Source organism: Cyclopterus lumpus, chromosome 7 (genome assembly GCF_009769545.1).
Source record: "Cyclopterus lumpus isolate fCycLum1 chromosome 7, fCycLum1.pri, whole genome shotgun sequence".
NCBI lineage: Eukaryota > Metazoa > Chordata > Actinopteri > Perciformes > Cyclopteridae > Cyclopterus > Cyclopterus lumpus.
In genome coordinates, this window is record NC_046972.1 from 21,136,599 (window position 1) to 21,161,665 (window position 25,067).

A 25,067-nucleotide genomic window follows, 5' to 3' on the forward strand; every position below is an offset into this window, starting at 1 on the left:
TAGAAAAAGTTTCATATTTGACGTTCGCGTGGACTCGAGTGTATAAACTAGCATTAACAAGCTAGCTAGCTTAAAGTTGCTCTTTCGCTGCCGTGACGTCACGAGCGAACGTTAGCTTTTTCGTAATCAACGCTAACGTTAGCTCCGGGCAGTTTGAGGTCGTGGCTGTTCGGGATGATGTGAGTGTTGTTTTTGTTGGCTAGTTTGAAACCATAATGTTGTAGCAAAAATTAATTAATTAATAAACCACGCCAACAGGTTGTTGATTAACATGGGGGCTGAAGCTACATAGCCTGCTCTGGTGTCAATGTAGCTAATGTAGCTAATGAGTAGCTAATGTTTCCTTGATCTCCAGCTCATCTCCAGAGGACCAGGATGTCATCGTTCCCCTCGGCCTGTACAACCCTCCATGTATCACCTTCGTCCAGAGAACACACCTGTGACCCCGGCGGGGTGATTTTGAGCCAAGGTGCATGTTTGACAATTGATCATGGGCAGATCCTGGGACCCGAGCTCGGTCTGATGGAGATGTCCGAGGTTGAATATACACACCTCCAGCACCTCATCCAGGTACACATGGAGGCACACGCAGCCCCTCCAGATGTGCCCGACGGCAGGTCTCACCCCGATTCCCCCGTCATGCCCACTCAAGCTATCGACCTGTCGACTTCAACTGATGAACACTATCTGGTGATGCCAGGAGAGAAGACACCGGCTTCTCACGGTGAGGTGCCGGGTTTTGTGCTGGCCAGAGTCCGAGGGCAGGACAGCCCGACCGAACTACGGGCCGACTGCAGCACATCTTCACAGATGCGATCCAGATCGTCCGCCAGAGTTTGCTTGGAGAAAAGGTTTAACAGCCTGTCTGCCGACACCCCGAGACCGCAAGATATCCAGTCTGCAGTTCTCAGCAAGTAGGCGTCACGAATATAGCGTACTAATATTTATTAAGTAAATACAGCAGTAAATACAGCCCCATAATGCTTATTTTTATGTCATGTGCAATATCTCCATTGTTGTGTTTCAGTTTTTTGACAATGCTTCAGCAGTCTGCGGAGGCTCAAGAGGCGACCATTCACCCTCAAATGCACAAGTGGATAAAAACTGACAGAGCGAATCCGTTTGAGGTTTCCAGCCCACACGCAGTCACCAACATGTGTGAACAAGTATGATGAAAAAAAAAATGCACTCACAGCTGGATAGGAAGCACAGGTATAAATAATTATTCAATCCTCTATTTTCCTGTTTTAACCTCAGGTGATTGGCCATAATCCTCATATGGTTGAACCGTACAAGCATCAGGGTTTAATCATGCCCAAGAGTTTCTCATTTAACTTCCGCCCGGAGAGGATTGTCACGACAGCTCACTATACAAGTGGCAGCAACTCAACGGAGGAGCAGCATTTGGTGAACATAGAAAGTAATAAACTCTAAACCTACTCTCATTTCATACGTTGGGAGTTTTTTTTTTCACCAGTTGTTTGTCTCCTAATTCAGTTTTATGCACTCTTGTTTTTCAAAGATGACGACGTGGCGACACCAGCTGCCTTCAAGAAGCACGGTAGCACCCACGGCTCTCGACACCGCAGGTCTGCTTCAGCTGGCCCAGGCTCAGCTGGGGAATCAGGGAGCAGCACCTCGAGAAGACCTCAATCTCATATGTCACTGATCCAGCGCAGGGAGAGGCACAACAGTAAGGAGAGGGAACGCAGGTGAGTCACAGTTTGTGAACTGGTTTCAGGAATTCATCCAGACATATTAATGTACTTTTTTTAAAATCAGAATTTGATGTTTTTGCTCTGGGCCATAGTCATATAAATTCTCTCGGGGTGTGAAAAAAAGGTTAGTATAACAAATGTGTGTATGTAGCTTAGCTGTCACTACAGACTATATTACTCTAAAGTGCTCCCTCGTTCATTTACTGTACGCTGTTTTGATTTGGACAAGTGTTGCGTTACTGTAAAGGCAATGCTTTTCCTGGTGATGGATATGTTTACAATATTTGTGTACATCCTATGGACAGGTTTGTTCCGTAGTGGGAATTTACGAGTGTGCACTGTACCACGATCAGCAGAGTAGAGAGGCTACCATAAACTATATTAAAACTATTTAAAAGTCATAGTATAGTATGCCCTGGAAGATAAGGCCCAACTGAAGCCATTTTTTAAAAACCAAGCTAAAGACTGTTCTCTTTTCTACAGCTTTTAATTAAATGTTTTTCATTATATTTTTTATAGTATTTTATTGGTTTTGGTTTTAAACTTGTTTATACTTTCATAAAACGTGTATATACCTTTTTAAAAAAAAAAGTATTTTATTTTATACTTATGTCTGTTTTTCTCTCAGTTAGAGTGAAACGGTGCTATTCAAATGAACTCGCCTTGCCTGTCCTCCATTCAATTCCATCCGCGGACCGTTGCATGTGTTACCTCTTGTCTCCCAATGTTTCCTGTCTCTCTGCACTGTGTACTGTCTAAGGCAAGATCCTCTGACCCACGAGACTTCGGGATCTAAAGGCCATGTCAGTAAAGCTCGCAAAAGGCACTGATAATAACACGCGTGACGTCTTTGCTCCTGCACAGGAAGAGGATCCGTTTGTACTGCGACGAGCTGAACATGCTGGTGCCATTTTGTGAGTCGGATACAGACAAAGTCACCACCCTGCAGTGGACCACCGCCTTCCTCGGATACATCAAGAAAACCTACGGAGACACCTTCAAAGAAGTGAGCTCGCGTTCAGTTTCAGCATGATTGACGTTGAACGTAAAGCAGTTTGGCTTCCATCATCCTGCAACTGAATTATTTGAGACTTGAAACCCAGGGCTGCTCTCAGTGCCTGAGTAATAACTAACGCGGATCACACGATATTACTTTTTCCTTAAAATCAATATCTTCTTGCTTTCAAAGTGTAAAATCAAATCAACTTTATTGTTTTACTGTGATGGATCATCTAGCGTTGCAGTATGTGGAAATCGTATAAAATCTTGGCAGCGAAGTAAAAACAATGTGTGTAACACCACCTCCACCACCGGGAGGACAAGAGGGGCAGTCTAGATAGGCACAGATTAAAAACACCGCGGTACTGGTACTATCTGTCATCAGCCACAACCATTTGCTATTCTCTCTTTTGCAGGAGTTTCAGACGGCATTCGCTGATGGGAAAGGACACTTTCTTAAATCCGGCCCTTCTTCAGGCCCGGATCCAATCCACCGGGAGATGGATGAGATACTGAGCATCCCTCTTGCGGTAGAGCAATGACCCTCTCACTCCTTTTTATCTCATGTGAACTTCACATTTCAGCCCGGGTTGTACCACGAGGTCTGGCTAAAGGTCAATGTGTTGGAACGTTTTAACTGAGAACAAAAAAAAAAAAGCAGCCCTGCTTCTGACTACGTAACAATTATTTAAAAAGGTTTCCAGGCTCAGACCACCGGATGCTCAAACATGGCTGGTTTTCTTCAGCTGCATCTCAAAAACCACACGGCATCCGGCTAGTGTTTGAAGTGCCATGCCATTTCTTCTACAGCTAATATATTATCTCCCTCCCACCACCCCTACCCCCACATTGTAAAAAATAAATAAATATATAAGTTGTTTTATTGAGCCATCCACAGGGGGCACTGTTTCCCTTTGAAAACAGGTGAGATTGTGCTCTAATGATTCGATTTCATCTCTTCAGCTATCATACCTTTTTATTGTAAGTACACCTTTTTATATGCTTGATTTAAAAAAAAAAAAAAAAAAAGTTATTTAATGTTTGGAAATGCACTCCAATACTTACATTTTACATGGAAATGAGTGTTGCTACTTTGTGAATGAATGGTATTAATTGATTTTCATGGCGTTAGCATATTACTCAGATATACAGACTGTTCATTTGATATGTAGAGAAGAGTAATGTTTTACTGAAAAGTGGCTTTATTTGTTATTTTTTTTTACAACATGTCGCTGTAGCATCTTACTGTACATACAACAGTCCCCCACAAATAATAAATAGTATTTAAGGTCATGTATATTTAATAGTTACAGCCCCGGTAGTACATAGTGGATGTGGTCATTGTATTTATAAACAAGATTATTTAATTTATTTTACAATGTCTGATTTATGCATCCACATGTTTTATTTTGTTTTTCATTCTCAAACCTAGAGAATCAACTTCACATTGAAAAACAAAGAAGCTGTAAAAAAAAAAAAGAAAAGAAAAAAGGGGGTAAAAAAAAAAGACTATGAAAAGTTTTTTTCATTAATCTACACAATTTCTGGGCACCTTGTTATTCGTTTTTTATTCCTTTTACAATACATACACAGCTCCTCGACGGAAGCTTTTTTTTTAGCTCTGTCGCCTATTTCCATATCTTACACTGTTAGCTTGTATGTTGAGGTAACACCTGTGATTTACATTAATGGGCCACGATACATGCGCATTCACTTCAGAGACGTTGTTTTTAGAGCGTCATCTGCCAGAAGGATGGTAACCAAGGTAATTGGGGGCATGGAAACAACATGTACAAAGTTTTTATACACCAAAAGGACTCATTAATGTTCCAGTTGTTTGTAGGTCAAGTCTTGTTATGTGATACTGTAGTATATGGAGCAATGTAGTTGATCTCTTGGACTCTTCTGTGCCTCCTGTCCAATTCATTTCTGGATGTCATCTTGATGTTTTTTTTGTCTCTCAGTTGCTCTGGTATTCACGTCACTCCTGGGATGTTCCCTCGATCCCTCTCAAAATATCACCCGTTTGATGTTACTCTTCACCTCTTGTGATACATGTATTTAAATAAAAGAGGACTTTTTTTTTTGTGATCGCTCTTCCTTCCTTCCTTCCCTCACTTATCACCCCTCGCTCCCTTTTTTTTTTTTGGGTGGATGGCATCAGGTTGCAGGAAGTCACGTTTAATGGTTTTTGGGGTTGGAGGATTTTCCAGCGGCCGATGCTCCCTGGCAGGCTGTTGTGTCACAGATTCCAGGAGGTCCCTGGTGCCCAGTCCTACCTACCCTGCCTGACTCTCCAGGCTCACCCGGATCTCCTGGAGATCCATCACGCCCCTCTTTGACAATTCCGGGTACACCTGGAAGACCTGAGGACGGCGTACAGGGAATGAGCGGAAGGCAGCGGTTCGTAACGGTCTAATATTTATTCTAATACAGGAGAAAATATCTCAGGCAGTTTTGCATCATGCACCTTGTTTTAGGACAGTGTTTGATGTCAGTGCCAATAATACGAGTTATATCACAGCGCAGGTGTTACTATTAAAATTAATTATACTGTTGCTCTGTTCCACTTGTAAACCACTCGAGGAGTGCAGCCATCATTATTCTTATTGGATGAGTATGTAGCATATGTAGAGTATAGTAACTTTATATGTAAGGCCACGTACCTTGGTATCCTTGGTCTCCAGTGGGCCCATCAACAGCTTTGCCAAAGGATCCCTTATCACCTTGCTCGCCAACATTACCTGTTGTGAAGACAGACATCGTTTTCATCATTGGTGCATGTGTGTACTTTCACTTCACTTGACTGCTCCCATGTTATGCTACTTTAATGCTTTTGCTGTGCTTCATTGTAGAAGGGAGATATATATATATATATATATATATATATATATATATATATATATATATATATATATATATATATATATATATTTTTCAGGGCATTTATTTGGACAAAAGATGAGAATGTTTTCTTCCATCATTGATTTTCGCAAATTAGATCACATCATTGTACAACTGATGATCGAGTTATTGTTGTCGTCCTTTCAATAGATCAAAAGTCAGCACTGGTTTGACTTTTCATACCTCTGGGTCCTGGGTCTCCGAGTTCTCCCGGCAGGCCTGTGTACCCCGGTGGTCCACGGATACCTGGATGCCCGATGGAGCCAACAACTCCAGTCTTTCCTGGAGTCCCCGCAGGGCCGGGGCGACCAACCATTCCAGGGGCCAGGGGTCTTCGAAGGTTAGCCGCCAGCTGCGCAATCTGGTCTGCGCAGTTGGAAAACACCAGAAGGTCAATTATCCAGCTCACCTTTTTATTCGACGTTACCAGGACAAGATTAAGATGTCTCACCGTCGATCATCGCGCCACACATCTCTCTGATGTGCTGCTCACTCGTCAGTTTACCCTGAAACGCAAGTGAATCCGACATTTTAAAGTGTAGGCTCATTCAGGCAGTTCATTAGAAAACATTAATAGGTGTCAAAAATAAATAAGAGCACTCACAGGTACACCGGTCTTTCCTGCAATTCCAGGCAGACCCTGCTCCCCTTGGAAGCCCATTATTCCTGTTTTTCCCGGACGCCCTCTTGCCCCAAACTCTCCTTGTGGACCCGTCACGCCCTTCGGTCCAAGTTCACCCCGCTTTCCTGACTACAATCAACAAGAACCACCCGTTAAATAACTCATTACATTTCTCCAAAAGTCGTTTAATAAAACCACCAGCCGAGGAGCCAACTGGGTCCGTTGAGACGAAATGCAGGGGGCGGCTTTCGTATTGGCGCCGCGATGCTTGATAATTACTCCCAACGAGCAAACGGTGAATGAGAGTGAGCATTGTGAGTACCGTGTCTCTAATTACGTAAATTGTGCTGCAGCTTAATGCGACTCGTCTCTCCCTTGTGGTCGGCAGCGGCCGACGGGCTAATAAAGCCAAAGCCAGCAATACCTAACTAATTAATCCTATTAAACCTGGAATGTGAAGCAGGAGCATGTGCAAATGACTGGTGGGCAACAGCTTGGAGCTGGGCTCCATTATTATTTTTTTTTTTAAAGCACGACATCTGATGGAACTGGGTTCTGTGTTAATGGGAGAACATCAACCGGCGTCTAGAAAACCGGTTTGAAGCGGAGCGGTTCTATTAAGAGTTACGAAACACAAGTAACAAATGAAAAAAAACAATAAAGATGATGTCGCTCACCCCTCCTTTTTGTCCAACCGGGCCAAAAGGACCCTGGGAAAATAAAGAACAGATTGTTACACAGCTTAAACTTCAACGTTATACGTGTGGCAGCTTTCCTACAAGTTACTGCAATCAATCGAAATGAAACATTTAGAACGTGGATTCATTTAGAAAATGTAAATAATGCCCACAACGCAGTCTATTCAAAAGCCAGAGATAAACGGATAGATTTGACTCTTTACATTCAAAGACATCAAGACTATCTAAACACAAAACGATTATTTTCTACACAAAAACTGACGGGAGACCAACGTGAAGATGTTTAATGTTCTCCTTCAGGTTCTAGTCACCGATGCTGCGTGTTTGGGGGTTCTGATTCATGTGAAACTTAAGAAATGACTCACAGGTTCTCCGTTCTCTCCTGGTAGGCCATCACTTCCTGCCACACCCTAGGGAGGCAACAGACGATCAGAATTATTTTTGATTTCAATCTCGTAACTTTTTTTTGTTTTTTTTTGTTTTGAAGAATTTCTAAGAAAAGTACATCATCTCGTTGGCTGATGAAAAAGACTTTCAAGCATCAGACTTCATTCAGTGGAGGTCACACTGTATTTAAACATGACCAGCTTGAGCTATAACTTAAATATTTACCATGTCTCCTTTAGCTCCAAAGGCTCCGACTGGACCCTGTAGGGTTGAAAAAAGGGAGAGGGAATAAATGAGATCCATGTAGAGATATTTGTGGAAGGCCGGCTGCGGTGGAACGAAGGGGGATGAAGGGAAGTGAGGTGGGCTGGTTGAGGGGAACCCGGAGCGGGATAAAGACCGGCTTTGTTCTGACCACAGATTCCGAACAGGAGGCCCGTTTGTGTTTGAGCTCCCTGCCGGCTGCAGTTTGTACCACCAAGACGGAGGTGGGACGACCTGCGCGTGGACACACGGTGCTGGATAGGTGCACGGCATTTTAGCTTTTACCCGATTTTTTTATTTCCATACTGTATTAGAGCTGGAACGATTAGTCAATTAATTGATTTGTCAATCGACAAATTTAGTTTTGAGTAATTCTTTAAGGAAAAATTCTCTTTTTCCATCTTCTCAAATCTGAATATTGTTCTGTGAATGCTTTGCATAATATCGGCTACACGACTAATTGATTCATTGAGAAAATAACTAGCAGATTAAATCAATAACCAAGAGAATATGTGTTGTTATTATTAGAAGAAACACCTATCCAGTATGATGGATTATATGGGATGACGGTGAACCCCGGGGACACATTTAATGTCGTCACACACACGTCAAACTCACCCTTTCGCCAAACTCCCCACGGATACCCGTTGGGCCTGGAAGACCTGGATCCCCCAAGGCTCCGTTTACCCCCTGCGTGCGGCACACAAGACACACACACACACACACAGCCAGTGAGTAAACTGAAAATTAAAGAAAAGTGATGGTTTGTGATGTCATGCAACTGACCTGGAAGCCTCTCCCTCCCTGTGGTCCTGGGTTGCCCGTCGGCCCGATGCCTCCCTGTTGGGCAACAGACATCGTCATGTAATCCTTCTAGGAACAACTTACAGTCGTCAATCAAACTGGAAATGAAGAGAGATTCAGAACTAAAAGAAAATGGGTACGATGGTTTGTGTTAATTATCATGTCGTTATGCAGTGTGCGAGAGACGTGTGGCCATTTCTATGCTGTTTTATCTGTTCCCCCCCTCTCTCCCCCTCTCCAGGGTCTGATGTGAAAAAACAAAGACCTCTCTGTTTATGAATTCCTCTTTTATGAATACCTGCTCTCATCACTGGCTCTTCATCGCTACCTTCCACCTCAGCACGCCACTGAATCAACTGCAGTGGCATAGCATTAACTTTGAGGTGCAGTATCTTTATTATTCAGCTATTCTAGTTTCATGCCGTGTGTGTGCTTTACATTCCAGACCATCCGCGAAGAGGAAAGTCTAATAAGTTGGCGCCTAAATGGGGCAAATATTATTTTTAAATAGCCTGTAATTGACGCTTTTTGAAGCTTTCCTCGCTCCACAACAGACACACGGCGCCACAGTTTATCGTGGAAGCGTTAACTCACAGCCACTCCTCTGGGTCCGGCTATCCCCCTGTCTCCTGGGACGCCGATATCACCCTGAGGGAGGAGACGGAAGACGGCAAGTCAGGAAAGTTTAGAGTCCAGACTCAAAACGTTGTGAGGGTTAAGTGACATGACAGCGAGGCTGTGACCATCAGATACATACAGGAATACCTGGCTCTCCCGAGGGTCCCGTCTCCCCATCCTTTCCTGCATCACCCTGATTTGAAAGAAGGGAGAAGATACAAGTTGTCCTCCAGGGTCCTAACATCATCTTCAAGGTTAAACTCTATTTTTACATGTTGTAATACTCACAATTTCTCCCTTAGACCCCTTGGAACCACCCTTTCCTTGTAGACCCTGGAATACAAAATGTAACGGATGTTACAATCGAACTTCCTTTATTGTCAATTAGAGACCAGAGTCTTTATTTCAAAACCCTCACAGGAAGTCCGTTTGGTCCTTTCTCTCCAACTCCCCCGTGGCGTCCGGCATCACCCTGTCGACAGAGACAACGCGGTCACCTTGACGTCCGCTTTACTCACACAATCACGTCGCACATTTAACACCCAAAGAAAAAAGGTGGAATCTACCTTCTCGCCATCTAATCCTGGTGTCCCATCTTTGCCATCTCTGCCAGGAATACCCTGTAGAAGACATGACCATGCGTGACTCCCGTGGTTTACCGGAGGCGATGTATATTTAAAAATGTATCATTTATAATAAAGATATGCACTTACGGGCTCCCCTTTGGGTCCAGATCCTCCAGGACCTCCTTTGGGGCCAATGTTACCCTGTTGAAAGACACACACACACACACACACACGCGGAAGGACCGGTGTCATTTATATATCTCATATTTACACGTGTGAAACTAAAATCACAAATGAAAAGTATTTTACTCACAATTTCTCCCTTGGGTCCTCTGAATCCCTGCGGTCCCCTTACTCCCACGTCGCCCTGGAGACATCAGATGAAACACACACAGCTATTCATTGATGGGACCAGCCGTCTATTCAGGATGTAAACGACTACCAAAATCTCTTCTTTTTTGTTTTTGTTCAAGTGCGTTCCAAAAAAAGGAGAGACTCACTGTCTTTCCAATGATGCCGGCGATGCCAGGTTTGCCTCTGTAACCAGGCAGGCCCTACGGACAGAGGGAGGTCAAAGGAAACCAACTGTGAGTACACACATTAAAATGTCTGCACCGTGAGAGGTAACAAGCGGTGGTCCCGGTTCTGAAAGCTGCTTACTCTGCTTCCTACAGATCCCATTGTGCCTTGTAGACCTCTGAGACCACGTGGGCCCTGAAAACACAGCATCATGAATTTAAAAAAAAAACATTTTTAAAAAAGTACCCGGATAAGCTGTAATAAAAGGAGATACAACTTATGGGATGGGTGACAGGTGAAAAGTAACACAAGTTGTGCGTCGTCTTTGCGCGACTCACCTGCAGACCCACAGTCCCAGGAATACCTGGTGGGCCGGATGGACCAGCGTCACCCTAGAGACAGAACGGGGACAACAGATTACAAAAAGGAATAAAAGCAACACTGTGCACGTACTAGGTTTATTCTATGCTAATCAAACCCTGAAAAGAATAAACTCACCTTCTCTCCATTTTTCCCGAGCTCTCCCTTGTCTCCTTTATGCCCCGTGTGACCCTACGTGAGCAGCAATACAGACACGTGTGCATGAGGACTTGTATGGTGGGCCACATCCGTTCTGCACGTTCCCCACGAGAAGCAGACAATTCGAAATGGATCGAGGGCCGTGACGGACACGATATTTACCTTGAATCCCGGCATCCCAGAAGGACCCGAGGGACCAGAGGGGCAGATAGCGGGACACTGCAGAGGACAGAGACGACACACTTGAGGACGCATCTTCAGTTTACTGGTCACTGCGATGGTCTCACAGGGGAGGGAGAACTTACCAGAAGGTCACCGCTAAGATCCTGAAGGGTACCCGGAAGGCCCTGACGGAGGAAATGAGAACACGCATTAATACAGCCATGCATTTGTGAATCCACAGACATCCAACGAGAGGCACACTGGGTCAGTTAATAAGCACTCACCGGGGGTCCGTCAGAGCCAGAAGGTCCGGGAAGTCCTGGAGGACCTTCAGCACCCTGAGAAACGGGATAAAAAGAATCGAGGTTAGTCGCATCTTCGGCACTTTCGTAAACAAAAGTGATGAGAGTTGTTTTTTGTTTTTTCTTCAGATTGTAACAACTTGTTTTAAGTGAAGTCACAGTTATTACAATCAGCTGTGATTGTAGAGGAACACTAGAAGGATCCTTCCTACTCAGAAATAATGTGTTTTGCTTATCGTCACTTCAGGATGATGAAGATGGTTTGACACGCGGCGACTGTTTTGAGGTCAGAAAGGGGGGGGGAACGTTTCTCTGTGCTCACCCTTAAATTAATCAATGAATTAGGAGACTTGTTGAGACTGATGAAACACTTCAGACAAAAATATATGTTCGCATATTTTATAAGGAGGCAACTGGACTTTTAACTACTCAAATTACAACACGCATGAACTTAGTAGAAAGTAGATCAATAATACTTCATTTGACCCCATGCTGCCTCTCTTTATACTCCGATAACAAGTCTAATACTGACCTAAACTGTATTTTTAATGCTAAGCCCAACCTTCTGACCCAGACGGTGCTAAAAAAAAATATTGAAACATCATTTTGAAACCGAGTGATCTTTTAATTAACCACAAGCCGGGGTATAAGCGTAGGATCATCCAAATAGATTGTGACCCAGAAGGCCAGTCCACATGCTGATGTGTCCTTATTCTCATCCTCCTGCTATGTTATTTAGACATTTAGGGCAATTTATTTCTTCTTAGATTGACCGTTTCTACTGCAGAAGCTTGTTGTATGAATTCCGCTGCCATTTCCCTTTTTGTTCCAGGTCATACATTAAAGTTGTGTGTGTGTGTGTGTGGCCAACTGGTTATTGAATAAAAAAAAAAAAAAGTCAGAAAATAGATAACGAGAATGATTTGACTATCGTCGAATCGGAGGACAGGAAGTCTTAACCGGAGCGATCGGACAGGATACTCACCGCTGAGCCTTGCGGTCCGACTCCGCCCGGGAACCCGTTGGTTCCAGGAAGTCCCTGGAAATGAAAAGACAGCGGATTACGCGTGTGCGCACAATCGGAGGCGTTATTGACATTGTGTCACACGTTACGCGCATATCCCCTCTTAGGGTGATAAGCAGCGCTTCAGTGATATGTGGTAAATGATGACAAATACATCACAGTCTCCGTCTTTCTGCACATTAGAGTGACGAAAGAGGAGAGCGCTGCGTACTCACTGCAGCTCCTGTTCTCCCTCTGCCCTACGGAAGACACAGGAAGGCACATTAAGTCACCAACACCAAAACGGGAACGATTCAATTTGCTCACAACATCAATAACCAGCATGCGATGCATCGCTGCGTTAAATCCACTTTGAAGGTTCGTCCCGGGTGGCTCGCCGCGAGGTCGGATGTGCACATCTACAGTCCAGTTAAATCAGTGCAAACTACCATCTCGAGTATTCTCCGTGACAGTGTGTGGTGACGCGTCGGCGGAGGAGAAGTCTTTCAGGGTAATATTCGTAATAACGTCATAGTCAGACTGCTGTGTGCCTCTGTGGTGTTGCATGGTATGTGGGGGTACTTACAGGAGATCCAGGTGGCCCAGCAGGTCCAGGGTCACCCTGTGGAGAGCAAGTCAGAATGCCACAATCAACCTCACACACATAATGAAACCAAAAAGGGTCTTGAAACGACAAACCCAAACATGTTGTGTACAATCCGGAGTTTACTGCCGATTTGAAGGGTCTTCTAAAAGGTCATCTATGTCCTCGTTTTTGTTGTTTTGGTTCATGATGAAACCATGAATGTAAAAGGTAATTGATCCTCTGATTCCATGTGAAGTTAATTTATCTATGTAAATGTGCTGTTCGCTTTGTTTATTTATTTTTTACACACATCTGGGCTTCCCCCCCCTGTGTACACTGTCACAGCGCGATGAATTGTGGACCTTTTCCCTCAGGCTTAGTCTCCAGAAATGCTGTCTCATGCAAAGTGTGCATGAAGTCCTGAACGTGTCTGAGAGCCCTCACACACTCACACACACTTGTCGGTTTGACGGTGGGGCCCTGAAACCCGTCTGAACCCTTTGAACGCTCCTCTACCTGCCTCTCTGCTTCCTGGATGGGCGGAGCCTCAGAGTCCATAAAAGGCTGCCAGCTCACCTGCAGCAATAGATTATCTGTGTATATGATATGTAAGTTCGCTTTGGCTTAAATGCATTTATAGCAGCTTCAGTTGTTTAGGATTCCTTTACTGGACTGATTAGTTCAGAATGATGACGTCTGGATTAATATTTTCTTATTATATTTTCAGCTCTTTTTCAGTTATTGTAATGGTGGTACCTATAAGGCTTTGTATGAATGTGTGTGTGTGTGTGTGTATGTATGTGGTGTTTGACACAATTGCTCGTCCCAGTCCAGCTACACACAATAATAAGAAGCAATGTTTATCTTATATTCTATAAAGCCTTTAAAATAGCATAACAGTGGTCTTATTGTAACGCGATCAGTGTTGGAGACTCTTCTATCAAATATGTTCTTTGGCAAATCAGTTAATAAAAACAATAATGAAATAAAAAAAAGGAATATATAATATGTAGTTATTTGTTGGTCATTTGAAAGTGGAAAAATCACAAATACTTTGCAACTCGTCATTAAAGTTATTGCGATCAACTAAGATGATGGTGCATGTGCATGTGTGTCTTTCCTTTACTAGCTTCGGTTTGTTAACATGATGCATCCGTTATTTCTGACTCCCACAAACTAGTTCCACAAATAAATGATAATTATCTTTCCCTGTGGACCCCCCCCCCCTCTCTCCTCCACCCCCCTCTCTCCTCCCCCCTCCCCCCTCATTCTCCCCCTCACAGCTGTATTTGTGTTGCCCGAAAGGGGAAAAAAGGGCAGGAAAAACAAGCGTGACACCGTGATGCGACTCGTTCACTGCATTCCCCCGGCGTGCAAACAAGACCGGTGAGGGGTCGCCGAAAAAGAAAGAAAAAGTCCTCGGAATAACACAACTCGGCGGATGCGCCTGTAATTAGATAGAAATCTGTATTGTGTTACAAAGACGACCTCTCGTCTGCTGATTACTGCTGCACGCCAGCTTGTGCTCCGTCTCCCAACTCCACCCGTTTGATCCCGTTTGTCCTCTTCAGCACTACGAAGCAGCCATGACGGTGTAGTGCTTTCAGTAATTAGAGACACTGGTTGACGCAGGCGACCTCATTAGGGTTGGCTAATTAGTTGAATTGCTTGGGGGGTGTTATCTGTCTTGACAGTGAATTAGCAGCCTTACAGCAAAGGTCCTTCAATCTTGCTTTTAAATGTGTGTTCATGCAGCGGTGCGGATGGACTCGTGGTGGTTCTGTCTTCTCGGAGGAGGACGTGTACGCGTTACGGGCCACAGGTCACCGTCCCCCTCCCGGTCTCTCAGGTTGGTGGAAAAACACTTTGCATTCCAGGCCGGATTAGGGGAAGCGGCAAGAAATTAAATCCGATTCTGATCCCTCATTAAAAATACTCCCAGCAAAGGAGGGTGAGCCGGCGAGACAAATCCACGCCGACAGAGGAAACATTGGCCTCGTCCCCGGTTAGACCCCCCCCCCCCCTCTGAAGATCTTCAGTCATCACATTTAAAAATTGGGTGCGTCTTATAAGCGTATCCTAAGTAAAAAAAAAAAGATCAAAAGAGTAAGACACACTTACTGCTTCCCCGGAGGGTCCGTCCTTCCCAGCAGAACCATCGGGACCCGTCAAACCCTGAAGAGAAAGCACGTGACATCATCGGCTCATTGATCGCTGACATTCCTGGACAAAGACAAGTGTGTAAAAACTGTCGCTGTCACTCACGTCCACCCCGGGAAGTCCGGGCAGGCCTGGTTTTCCTGCCGCTCCTGGTGTTCCGTCTTTCCCTTTGGGACCCTATACACGGATAAACATTCATGAAGTAGTGCAGAGAAGAGGGAGCCAGTCTAGAGAGGATGGGAGGGTCTTTTATTTTATTCTAGTCCTAAATCTACATTTTATTTCAGGCGTTCTTTAAAAATATATATATATATATTCTTAACATCATAAACATTTTGTGCAAAAGAAAAGCTTGTTGTTTCTTATCGAGTAAAACTTGTTGGAAAACGTACTGTTTTCCCTGGCAGTCCAGCAGGTCCAGGTTTGCCCTGTTAATGAGAATGAAGAACATTAAATAAGAGCCTAATGAAAATGTGCATTTTATTAATGTCATGTCCACCGCCTCACAGGCTTTATTCAACTTCAATACCAACACAAACAATATGAAACTGTTCAGCCTTTGCAGTGAACTGGGGGAAGAGCACTGGGAGGAATCGGCGATGCTGGTCACATGATAAAAGCTCCAGTTTGGTTTGAGGGGGCCGGAGGTGCGAGCTGAAACTCTAGATGGTCTCACCGGGTTGGGGAATGTATCAATGGGCCCTCTGTGAGCCTGCACTTTACTGGAGTCACTCAAATAACCACTATTTAAGAATTCCTGCCATGGATATACAACATTTACTGTCTTTTTTTTTTTTTTTTTTTAAATAACAGGAACATTTGACAAAAATCAGACATGAATATAAAAGGGAATAACGTTGTTACCAAAGTTTTTCTTTTCACCTTGTAATCCAATTTCCTCTTATAACTTGTGTAAATAAAGGTTTTTTTTAACCATAACATCACATCCAGCAAAACCCCTTAAACAGTTAAGTCCAGTCAGTAAGTCTGGCGGCTTCACTCTGTTCTTGTATCGTCAATATTTACTGACTGGATACAACGATGGACATCACACATCAGATAGTTAATGACCAGATGAAGAAGGCAAGCTGGTCCCAGTATGATAATATATGCTTAATTGGAGCTTTAATAGGAAAGGAAAAGGACAGTTTTTCACCTACATAACTCCATTTATTAGACATACTTAAACCCTGCCTACCTGACATCCACCATTATGATTTCCTACTTGGGGGAGGGGCTTTGGGAGGAGTCAGGGAGATAAAAACAAACTTCTAGAAGCATTTCAGCCACATGTATGCACAAAGAAAACCCTTTCTACTTAAGACAGCTTATGGGTGTGAATTAGATTACAAAAAAAGAAAAGAAAGAAAGTAGAGAAGTCCACTGACCAAAACTATCACTACAGACTGTGGCATGAATTTGATAATACCCTAATTTATGATGATTTTGATCTGTAATGTAACAGCCCATCTTTCTGAGAAAAAAAAAAAACACATTTCTGAGGCGCATTCATTTTAAAAGTAGAAAGAAGCTGTTTGTAGTCTGGTCAACTCACATCAGTGCCATCCCTTCCCAGTGGCCCCGCGGGTCCTTGGGGCCCAAGAGCTCCTCTGGGGCCCGGCCTCTGCAACACAACATTTAACACAATCAGGCATTACGCATCCTCTGTTCCTTCGCCAACCACCGCTCCATATCCTATATGAGGGTTGTGGTTTGACATAAACTGAAGTAAATTATTATTCTGGTGATATTCTGGTATATTTTGGCATCGACCATACGATAATGATAACATGTGTGCCATTTTAAATCAGGACAAAATGTAATAATTCTAAATATAACTAGTTATAAATCAAATACGATCTCATGATGCAAACAGTCGTGCGTAAAGACGCTTTAAATCCCCCCCCCCCTCCTCCCCTAAGGCACACGAGGAAGCCTAAATAATAATATAATAAAAAGCACGAATAAGTGGTTAACTCATAGTTCATCTAAACAAAATAAACGCATTTCCCTTAAGAATGTCCAAATGAGCTCGTGCGCATTGGAGCCCGAGCGAACAGAGGCGGCATTGTGCGCGCTCCGAGCCGCGCGCATTCCACAGGTTCAAGAGAGAGAGAAACACACACATGACCCCGACTTCACCAAATAGTGCGAAAGGCACAGCCACCTGCACACAATCAGGCTGCTGTGGGGGCGCAACAACAGGCCTATGGAGCGGCGGAGAGGCAGAACACTGGTCCACGGTCAGTCCGTGGGAGAAAGAGTCAAGAGCCTCGGGCTTTAAATGTGGAGAGCACGCAGGTCAGATCTGATGCCGATGTACACGAGAGAGACTGTCACGTGCACAGCGGATAGCCTTTACTATCAATAGGTGGACAACTTTAACGCCATCGTGAACAACAATAAAGAAAGATGCGCAGCAGCATTCGGATGAGACGCACGCGGCGGGTTGGTGACCCTTACCTGGGCAGAGGATGACGTCAAAAGCTGGCACAGTAAGAGCACCCAAAGCGCAGAGAACACCGCCATGGCTCCTCCGCTCGCCCTCACAAACCCCGAGTGTATATGCGGAAAAAGAAAAAGGTCAAATCCCCGGTTCCCGGTGCTCTCTCACTTCCCCCCCCGGCGTCCGCAGCGTGAGCCTTCCTGATAACCTGACGGCGCGCAGCTCCTGAGTGGCGCTCCTCTGTCGGATCCAGATAAACCCGAGTCTCCAGCCGAAGGGGCTGAACTCACTGTGGCGCACTGGACTCAGGGGCGAGGGGGGTGAGGGGGGGGGGGGGGTGAGGGTCAGTGAGGGAGGCAGCAGCGAGCAAGCAGAGGCGAAACCATTTCGGATACCGAGAAAAGTGGGTTGAGCTAAACACGTGCAGAAGGATCCGGGGGTTCCTGCTTTGGGCCAATTAGAAAAGGACCCAAAAGTCTGCAGAGTTCTGAAAAGTTATTTAATGGATTCGTCATTGTGGAGAAATACAATTACTTAAAGGGGCACTCACACTCGTATGAGGTTTGGCACATACAGAAATAGGAGGGTCAGAACTGAAGACGTCCTGACCCGAATCTGTGAAGCTCCAAAAATACGGCACTCTACGTTTCCCACAATGCAACTCGGTGGCAAGTTTTGTAGGCCAACCAGGAAGTTATAGCATCGTTCCCTTGACAAAACAAACAACAACCAACAAGACTTTTCCAATTGGATTTTTTAATCAGTGCAGATCATTAACAAAGACACATTTATGATTTTTTTTTTTACATATACAATCGCCACAAGTAAAAAGCTAACTTTGGGTTGGAGACAAACCAAACCACTAAGTCCATCAAGTGGGAAATGTAAATCCGGTGTTTATGTTGAGTTTGCCCACATAAACACACCAGAGGTCACAGCATTGTGAATGACCTTTGCATCATTTTTTCCTTTGTCTTTTTTTTTTTTTATTGTGCATTTGTATTCACTGACGTATCTTATATCGTAGAACTACACTTTAAAATCTCGAAAGCTTGTGTTAACCACATACCATTTTTCCAGTTATCTAGATAAAAACCCACTAAAAAAAAATAAAAAACATCGGCTTTGAGACGAGGGAACCTGAAGAGCGAACACGCCGACTCACTTGTGGGTTTTAGGACTCATTCTTGCTGCACTCTATTGGACCCCGATGCACCAGGTGCCCATTGCAGGTTATCTTCTCCATTAATGGGCCGCTTGGTCAATAAGATAAGATTAAAAAATCCACATTTCCTGAAGCCCAAAGTGATGTCTGCTAAACATTTAAACTCCCAACGCTTAGTTCACTATCAAATAACGATTAAAAGAGGCCCCAAATCCCCACAATTCAGCTGCTTGATCAAGTGAAAGTTTCATGTTTATGTTCTCGAGAAACAATTACTGCACGGTCAAAATAGTTGCTTATTAATTTTCTGTCAATCCACCAATTGTCTGAACATCCCACCCTATTATCATACTACCGTGACCCCAAAAAGCATAATTTAATTTAAAAATAAGTCCATTACAAACAACCTACATCTCTAAATAGAGGCTGGCATGAACAACGCAACCAAGAAGAAGCTCCAACTGGATTTTTCCTGAACAAATCGTGTTGCGTCAATATCTCTAAATTCAACATCTTTCTTCTTCCCTCCGTCGTGAGTCATGTAACTGAAGCTAGAGGTCTGTTTACTGGGCTGAAGAAAGAAAAAAAAGAGAAAAGATATTTATGACTATATGCTGCATATAGTCATAATAGTCTTGGCAATAGGAGCATAAACTGACATCTACCACAGTGGTATTCTGAGAATTGCTGTTTATGTGACTAACGGGGCTTCACACACACACACACACACACACACACACTCACTAATTTCATAAATGCTTAAAAAAAATAATGATATAACTTTATTCTGCTTCGTCAACAGCCAGTTGGGGGGGGGGGGAGGGGGGGGCAGAGAAACAATTCATATACAAACAATCCAGCACTTTCTAAAAGTAATTAACGCATGTCATTAAGTAAATATCATAACTTTTAATAATTAAGTGAAATTCAAGTGCAAATACAAAAAAAAAGAAAAAAAAAGAAAGATGCATCAAGTTACTCACCCAGGCTCGTACATTTTCACGGACTTCACTTGTGTCAAATTAACATCCAGCGGCCTTTTAACTCGTAGCCAAGGAGACATACATGAAGTACAATCAACCAGTCTTATCACATTTTCTTTTTGGCGAGGCCTTCAGTTGTTTAAAAAGAAGTCAGTGCAACATTTTTGAAATATAACTTAAGTGACGTTCAGTCTTAAATCTATTTGAACAGGGGTGGTGGTGGGGGGGGGGGGGGGGGGGGGGGGGTCCAGCAGGAACACAGACCAGTACAGGTTATTCTTTACTCACACAAAAACAGCCCAGAGAGCGCGGGGGAAAAAAGAAAAAGAAAAGCTCTTCCAATTAATTATTTTTCAGTGCAAAAACAATTATTAAATTCGCAAAAGTATTATGGTGTTAAAAAATACTTTTCTGGGTTTACATTAATAATAGCGCTTGTAGGGATATTAAATATGACAACTACTTAAAAAAAAAAAGTCTGGTGATATTCTGTTTGGTCAACAAATCCCATGAAAAGACAAACAATACATTTATGAAACTCACAAGTATTGTTTGTGTGTCACGCTGGCTAACATGCCCCTTCATCACAATAATATAAATCATAAATAATTATATAAGAGGAGTTCTTTTTCAGTCAATCACACATGCTGCTGTAAATACTCGCAAAACCCCGGAAGCAAAAAAAAAAAAAAGAAGTCCCGTTTGCGTAACATTTGACAAAAAAAAAAAGTTCCCTCCTGTGAAATTTGTTTACATTAAGAAAAAAACAACAACTATGTAGTCAACATTTGAGGATTCATGTCGATGAGAATCAATGAGCACGGAGCTGAGAGTCACACACAGAACAAGAGAGCAACTCCTCACAACACGGCTGCTGGTTTTTACCTTTTTTTCCATGGGACTTGTTGACAATAACAAAAAAATAAATAAAAATAACCAGACTTCTCCTTTAAATCTTGTCTGACGGCCCTGTGGAAACGCACATCCTGTCCCACATTACGCAATGAAGTCACACAATTGACATAATTGATACCTAAAGCGACAAATAAAAAGTAGAAATAAGGCCCAGGAAGTCTTTTTAAGTCATACTCTGTCCCTATATTACGTTTCATTTAAGCTCAAATTAATGCATTTCTCTTCCGTCGCTCAGTTTATTCATGAAGTCTTCACATTTTGGTCTGCGCTCGAGGGGTTCGATTCCATGTCGACGTCCTCCGACTCCTTCCCGTTCGTCTGTTCGGCCCCGTCGGCGCTCGTCCCCGACCCGTTGGTCGCCTTCGACGTTTCCTCCTCTTCCTTTTTATCTGGCACTTGATTGAAATCGGTCCGCGGGATTTTTTCCCCTCTTCCGGAAGAAAGAGAGGGCGAATGTTTTGACGTCTTTGGGGGCGGCGTTTGCGCCGAGGGGCTCGTCTGCGCGGCGGCGGCGGGGGCTTTATTCGCGGCGGCCTTCTCCTCCACCTGCCCGCCGGCGGAGTCCCCGGCGGAGCCGTTGCTTTGCAGCTCCTCCTCCTCCTCCTCCTCCTTCTCCTCCTCCTCCTCGTCTTCCCTCTTCTTCTTGGGCGGCTTTTCCGTGTCGGCGTCCGCGTCCGTTTGCATAAAGGTGTCGTGTTCCTGGGCGGCGGCCTTCGGGCTGTCGGTCGACGCGTCCTCGCAAGGCTCGTTTTTTGCCGTCGCGGAGTCGGGACTGGACGACTGATCCATTTCATCGGCGTCAGCCGCGGAGTCGTTTCCATTCACAGAAATGTCACTGGACTCTGCGTTTCCATTGCCGACGCTCTCCGCTTCTGGTTTTGCGTCAGGCGGCGACGCCTCAGACGGTTTGCTTCCGTCTTTACTCGCCGTTTTATCGGTTCCTTTCTGAGCCTTCGCCACATCTTCCGGCGCGTCCTCCTTCTGTTGCACGACGGCGTCTCCATCTTTGCTTTTACTCCGCGAACACGCGTCCTCTTTTCCGTCTCCGTTCCCGAGGGCATCGTGTCTCTCCTTCGCCTTCCTGAGTTGCTTCTGAATCTTTCGGGGACACCACACAAACTTGTCCTTGGGCTCAAAGTGAAGGTAGGCGAAGCGCACGAGCTCCTGCCGCTTCTGCTTGTCCAGGACGGCAAACAGGAAGTAGTCGAGCACGCTGCGTTTGACGCTGCTGAGGGTCTTCTTGACCAGAGTCTCCTCCAGAAAGAAGTGCACCAGAGGGGTCTGGTAGTGCTCGAAGCCCAGCTCCCCAAGGCTCTTCAGGATGCGAGTGATGCGCAGGTTGTTGTGCATATTCCTGCGAGAGATGAAGCTGAGATTACAGATCGACATGTACAGACAGACGTTGAATGTATGAGACTTTTTTTTTTATTATTATATTCACCGCTCCAGGTTTCCAAATCGCTCCTTCCAATTATCTGCTCGTTTCAATTCGCCCGTCTCCTTGTTGACCAATCGCATGCCGTAGAAGCCCAACATGAGTTCATAGGACTCGACTAGTCTCTTTTTAGCGTCCTCGTTCTTCTTGAAGGCCTGGTGAGCATAAACAGTGGAGGTAAACGGTATGAACAAATTAAATGTAGGAAAATTAGTGGAAAATATGGGTTCCGCCCATATGAAAAGAGATGAATTTTTTTAACAGGTTTCCTAAACATTAAAATAAGGTTGATCAATTGTAGTGTTTGCTTGATAACAGTTTCTAAGACTGGTGCTAATTATGTTAGTGGAATTCATTTAGATAACACAATATTTCTAATAATTGATTTCACGTTATGCAGCATTCAATCTCTGTATAAGCGATTTCCCTTAGTTTTGATAATCCTCTGAAGCTTTCTCTAGCCACAGCATCTGAAACGCACATTCAACTCAATGGATGACATTTGATTTGCAGTCACCAGATTTGACTTTACGGCATAAACATAAATGGTCAAATTAATTATTGGTCCGTTTCATGTTGTGCACTTACCTCGATTTCTTTCTTGGTGAGTTCTGAAGCCATGTAATTAACCCCCGGCTCTCGCAGTGGAAACAACCTTAAGATGAGAATGAGAAACAAATTAATATCTAACGAAACGTTACTCTCATTCCGTGAAGATGACTTCAAACACCACCTACAACTCTGAAGCCCTATGATTTTACTAAATATATCCTTCTAATAAACACTCACGAATCAGAAAGCAAAGCCTTCATGTTGCCATGACATCCTTCTGGGTATAATTGGGATTTAGTGTCAACTTAATCATAGCTCCTCTTTTCTTAACACTGTTTAAAAAAACAGTAATGGCTTGGGTAGTGTTGATCTTTGGTAAAAGCTTTACCAATGCATACATGTGTGCTATTCTATCCCTGCAGGCTCTTTGAAAGCAGGCAGTATGTTTGTAATGTTTCTTAATGGTGCACAAAGTTAGCTTTCTACCGTTATTTACTGTTAAAAAGAAATAGAAAACACTCTTTGCTTAAAGTTACTGCGAGGAAAGTTCATTTTGCATTGATTTTGGCGGCTCCTGTGGACAGAAGTGGTAGTGTTTCCGAAGCACCAGATTTCCTTTAGAAAACCTTTCATTTTACTGCAGCAGAACCGACTGTCCGCTATGCGCGGTGCTGGTTCTGGTTGCCTCACTTCCCCCCAGCTTGCCGAGCCCAGCCCGGCCGTTAAAAGTCTGAGCTTGAGAGGTTTCTGGTGAACCTGCATGAGTTCACCTCATTTTGCACAGACGCTGACCCAATGGCACCGACGAGCATTAAGAATAACTATCAAAATAGCCAATCCTCCCGCTGACGGTCTCATTTATTTATGCAGGTCATATCGAGGCATTGGTTTTTAAAGGTTGGATCACCTGTTAAAAGTTCCTCACTAACTTTGAGAGTGTGTTGCATGCCTCCGACTGTGAGCTCACCAGATTAAGACGACACTGGCTTTCTAACCTCAGACTGAACACACACACACACACACACACGCACACACACACGCACACACGCACCACTGAATGTACGAGTGGACTCTCTCCAGTCGCTTGTAGTCATTTTTCCACTCCTTCAGAAATGATTCAATGTAGATATCTGCACCAGAGGATAAAGAAAGCATCATGTCAGTGGATGGACATTTAAGAAAATTTAAAGTATCTTGTAAGAATATTTTAAACGCGTTACCATCAGGAGAGGAGGGAAATTTATTTAGATAAAACTGCAAATTGTTCATTTTGTCTTCCGAGCACTCGTCATCTGTAAGATTCTGTCAAAAAAACAACAACACACACACAAGAAAACCATATATTTATATATAATTTGACCTCCTCTCTCTCTGTTATGCTGGACACGATGCATTTGGGGAGATGACTTACCGGATACCCTCTCCTGTAGTTCTGCATGTCCTTTGCTGCCCTCATGTTTCTGGTCGTGTGATTCCGCTGCAAATAAAAGCGAAAGTGAAATTCACCACCTCAACGTCACACCATTTTGGAGATGTGGATAACCGACATTATTTAGCATCGATGCAGCCTAATGTAAAAATAAATAAAACATAACTACAAGTAGTGTGATCCTCACTAACGACACCACGAACATGCAACGTAGTAGGAAGCGGACACACACACACACACACTGTACAGTAACGTTGGGAGTTGACAGGCCAAGCTAACCCATTACCCACTCACGAAAAACAACAAGGTTAACACTTAATTTAAATCCATTCAGAGTATAAATTACACGCGGTGAATAGTAATCGCTGTAAGCAGCGTAACTTAAATGTGTCGACGTCACGTCGGCGACTTGTAACCCCCCACCCCCCCCCACACAGAAAGCGGACATAACGCCACAGGCGAGCTAGGCCAGCTAGCATAGCTATCGTTAGCTTTCCGGTGAGCAAGACGTCCGGAGTTAAAAGTCAACGCATTCCTTTCGCGGTCACGTAGCACGTGCACGTCGCGGTTTTGTCCCGGTGTAACGATTAATACACATTTAAAAATAAATTTAAAAAAAAAAACGCGTACGTTTAGATTCCAGACGGATTTGTTTTTGTCCAGAGATGACCGACAGGGTTGGCTCTCTCCGGCCGGGTCGTCTCCATCACTCTCCGTGTCCCAGGTCGAGTCGTATTCACAAACGCATTCGTACTCCATGATTTGGAAATAATAATAATAATAAAAAAAAAAAATGTAAAACGTAAACGTAGCCGAAGGTTTTTTCTTCTTCTTCTTCTTTTTGTTTTTTAAATGAACGTGTGACACACACACACACCCCCTCCCGTGAGCACGCGCTTTATTGACGGACACGAATCGAGTTACACTCGCATGTTGTTCGGGTGAGACGAGGACGGCCCTGACCATCCGTCTTTTAACAGTCTACCATCGTCAGACGGCGGAGCACGGTTTGGCGTCTGCAGCGCCGGTGCTGCGTTCAGGTGCTCACACGCCGAGTAGTAATTACCGGACTTCGCAATAACTTGGGCACAAATGGCGTTTTTTGGCGGTGGTTTGCCCTTTTTAATCGGAAACGAAGTTCGCCTTTTTAAAAACATGGCTTTTGTCTGTTTAAGAGAAAAATAATCCGACAACGGTAGTTTTTTTTTTTTAGTTGCTGCCTCACAAGTTAGCTACAGTAAATACAATACAGTAAAAAAAAAAAAAAAAAAGGGTATATATGCTTTTAAATATAATAGCGTTTAACAACAC

General features: G+C 44.0%; 3 protein-coding genes across 5 annotated transcripts; 1 reads left to right on the forward strand and 2 right to left on the reverse strand.

Annotated features, from left to right (window-relative positions):
- Positions 1-375: 375 nt before the first annotated feature.
- LOC117733972 (transcription factor-like 5 protein) lies at positions 376-3,259 on the forward strand. Its single transcript, XM_034537967.1, has 6 exons — positions 376-914; positions 1,028-1,166; positions 1,258-1,420; positions 1,523-1,712; positions 2,583-2,724; positions 3,134-3,259. The coding sequence occupies exons 1-6, from the start codon at positions 376-378 to the stop codon at positions 3,257-3,259; spliced, it is 1,299 nt and encodes a 432-aa protein (XP_034393858.1).
- A 725-nt stretch (positions 3,260-3,984) lies between these two features.
- On the reverse strand, positions 3,985-17,508 carry col9a3 (collagen, type IX, alpha 3). Its single transcript, XM_034537907.1, has 32 exons — positions 17,295-17,508; positions 16,387-16,455; positions 15,224-15,259; positions 14,937-15,008; positions 14,793-14,846; positions 12,672-12,707; positions 12,322-12,345; positions 12,068-12,121; positions 11,065-11,118; positions 10,924-10,965; positions 10,781-10,837; positions 10,598-10,651; positions 10,438-10,491; positions 10,241-10,294; positions 10,081-10,134; positions 9,894-9,947; positions 9,728-9,781; positions 9,581-9,634; positions 9,433-9,486; positions 9,303-9,347; positions 9,154-9,207; positions 8,991-9,044; positions 8,379-8,432; positions 8,211-8,282; positions 7,554-7,589; positions 7,307-7,351; positions 6,921-6,953; positions 6,226-6,372; positions 6,073-6,127; positions 5,805-5,987; positions 5,384-5,461; positions 3,985-5,083 (listed from the first exon to the last, which is right to left on the reverse strand). The coding sequence occupies exons 1-32, from the start codon at positions 17,358-17,360 to the stop codon at positions 4,899-4,901; spliced, it is 2,037 nt and encodes a 678-aa protein (XP_034393798.1). The 5' UTR covers positions 17,361-17,508; the 3' UTR covers positions 3,985-4,898.
- Positions 17,509-19,204: 1,696 nt separating this feature from the next.
- ogfr (opioid growth factor receptor) lies at positions 19,205-24,791 on the reverse strand. Of its 3 annotated transcripts, none has more exons than XM_034537927.1 (7): positions 24,387-24,791; positions 23,739-23,804; positions 23,548-23,629; positions 23,379-23,457; positions 22,364-22,430; positions 21,782-21,930; positions 19,205-21,694 (listed from the first exon to the last, which is right to left on the reverse strand). In XM_034537927.1, exons 1-7 carry the CDS (start codon positions 24,720-24,722, stop codon positions 20,581-20,583), a joined length of 1,893 nt encoding a protein of 630 aa, XP_034393818.1. In that variant the 5' UTR covers positions 24,723-24,791; the 3' UTR covers positions 19,205-20,580. The 3 variants fall into 3 exon arrangements, with proteins under 3 accessions (XP_034393818.1, XP_034393821.1, XP_034393820.1); XM_034537930.1 differs by lacking the exon at positions 24,387-24,791 and adding an exon at positions 23,926-24,368 and having other exon boundaries at positions 19,655-21,694; XM_034537929.1 differs by lacking the exon at positions 24,387-24,791 and adding an exon at positions 23,923-24,368 and having other exon boundaries at positions 19,655-21,694.
- Positions 24,792-25,067: the final 276 nt, after the last annotated feature.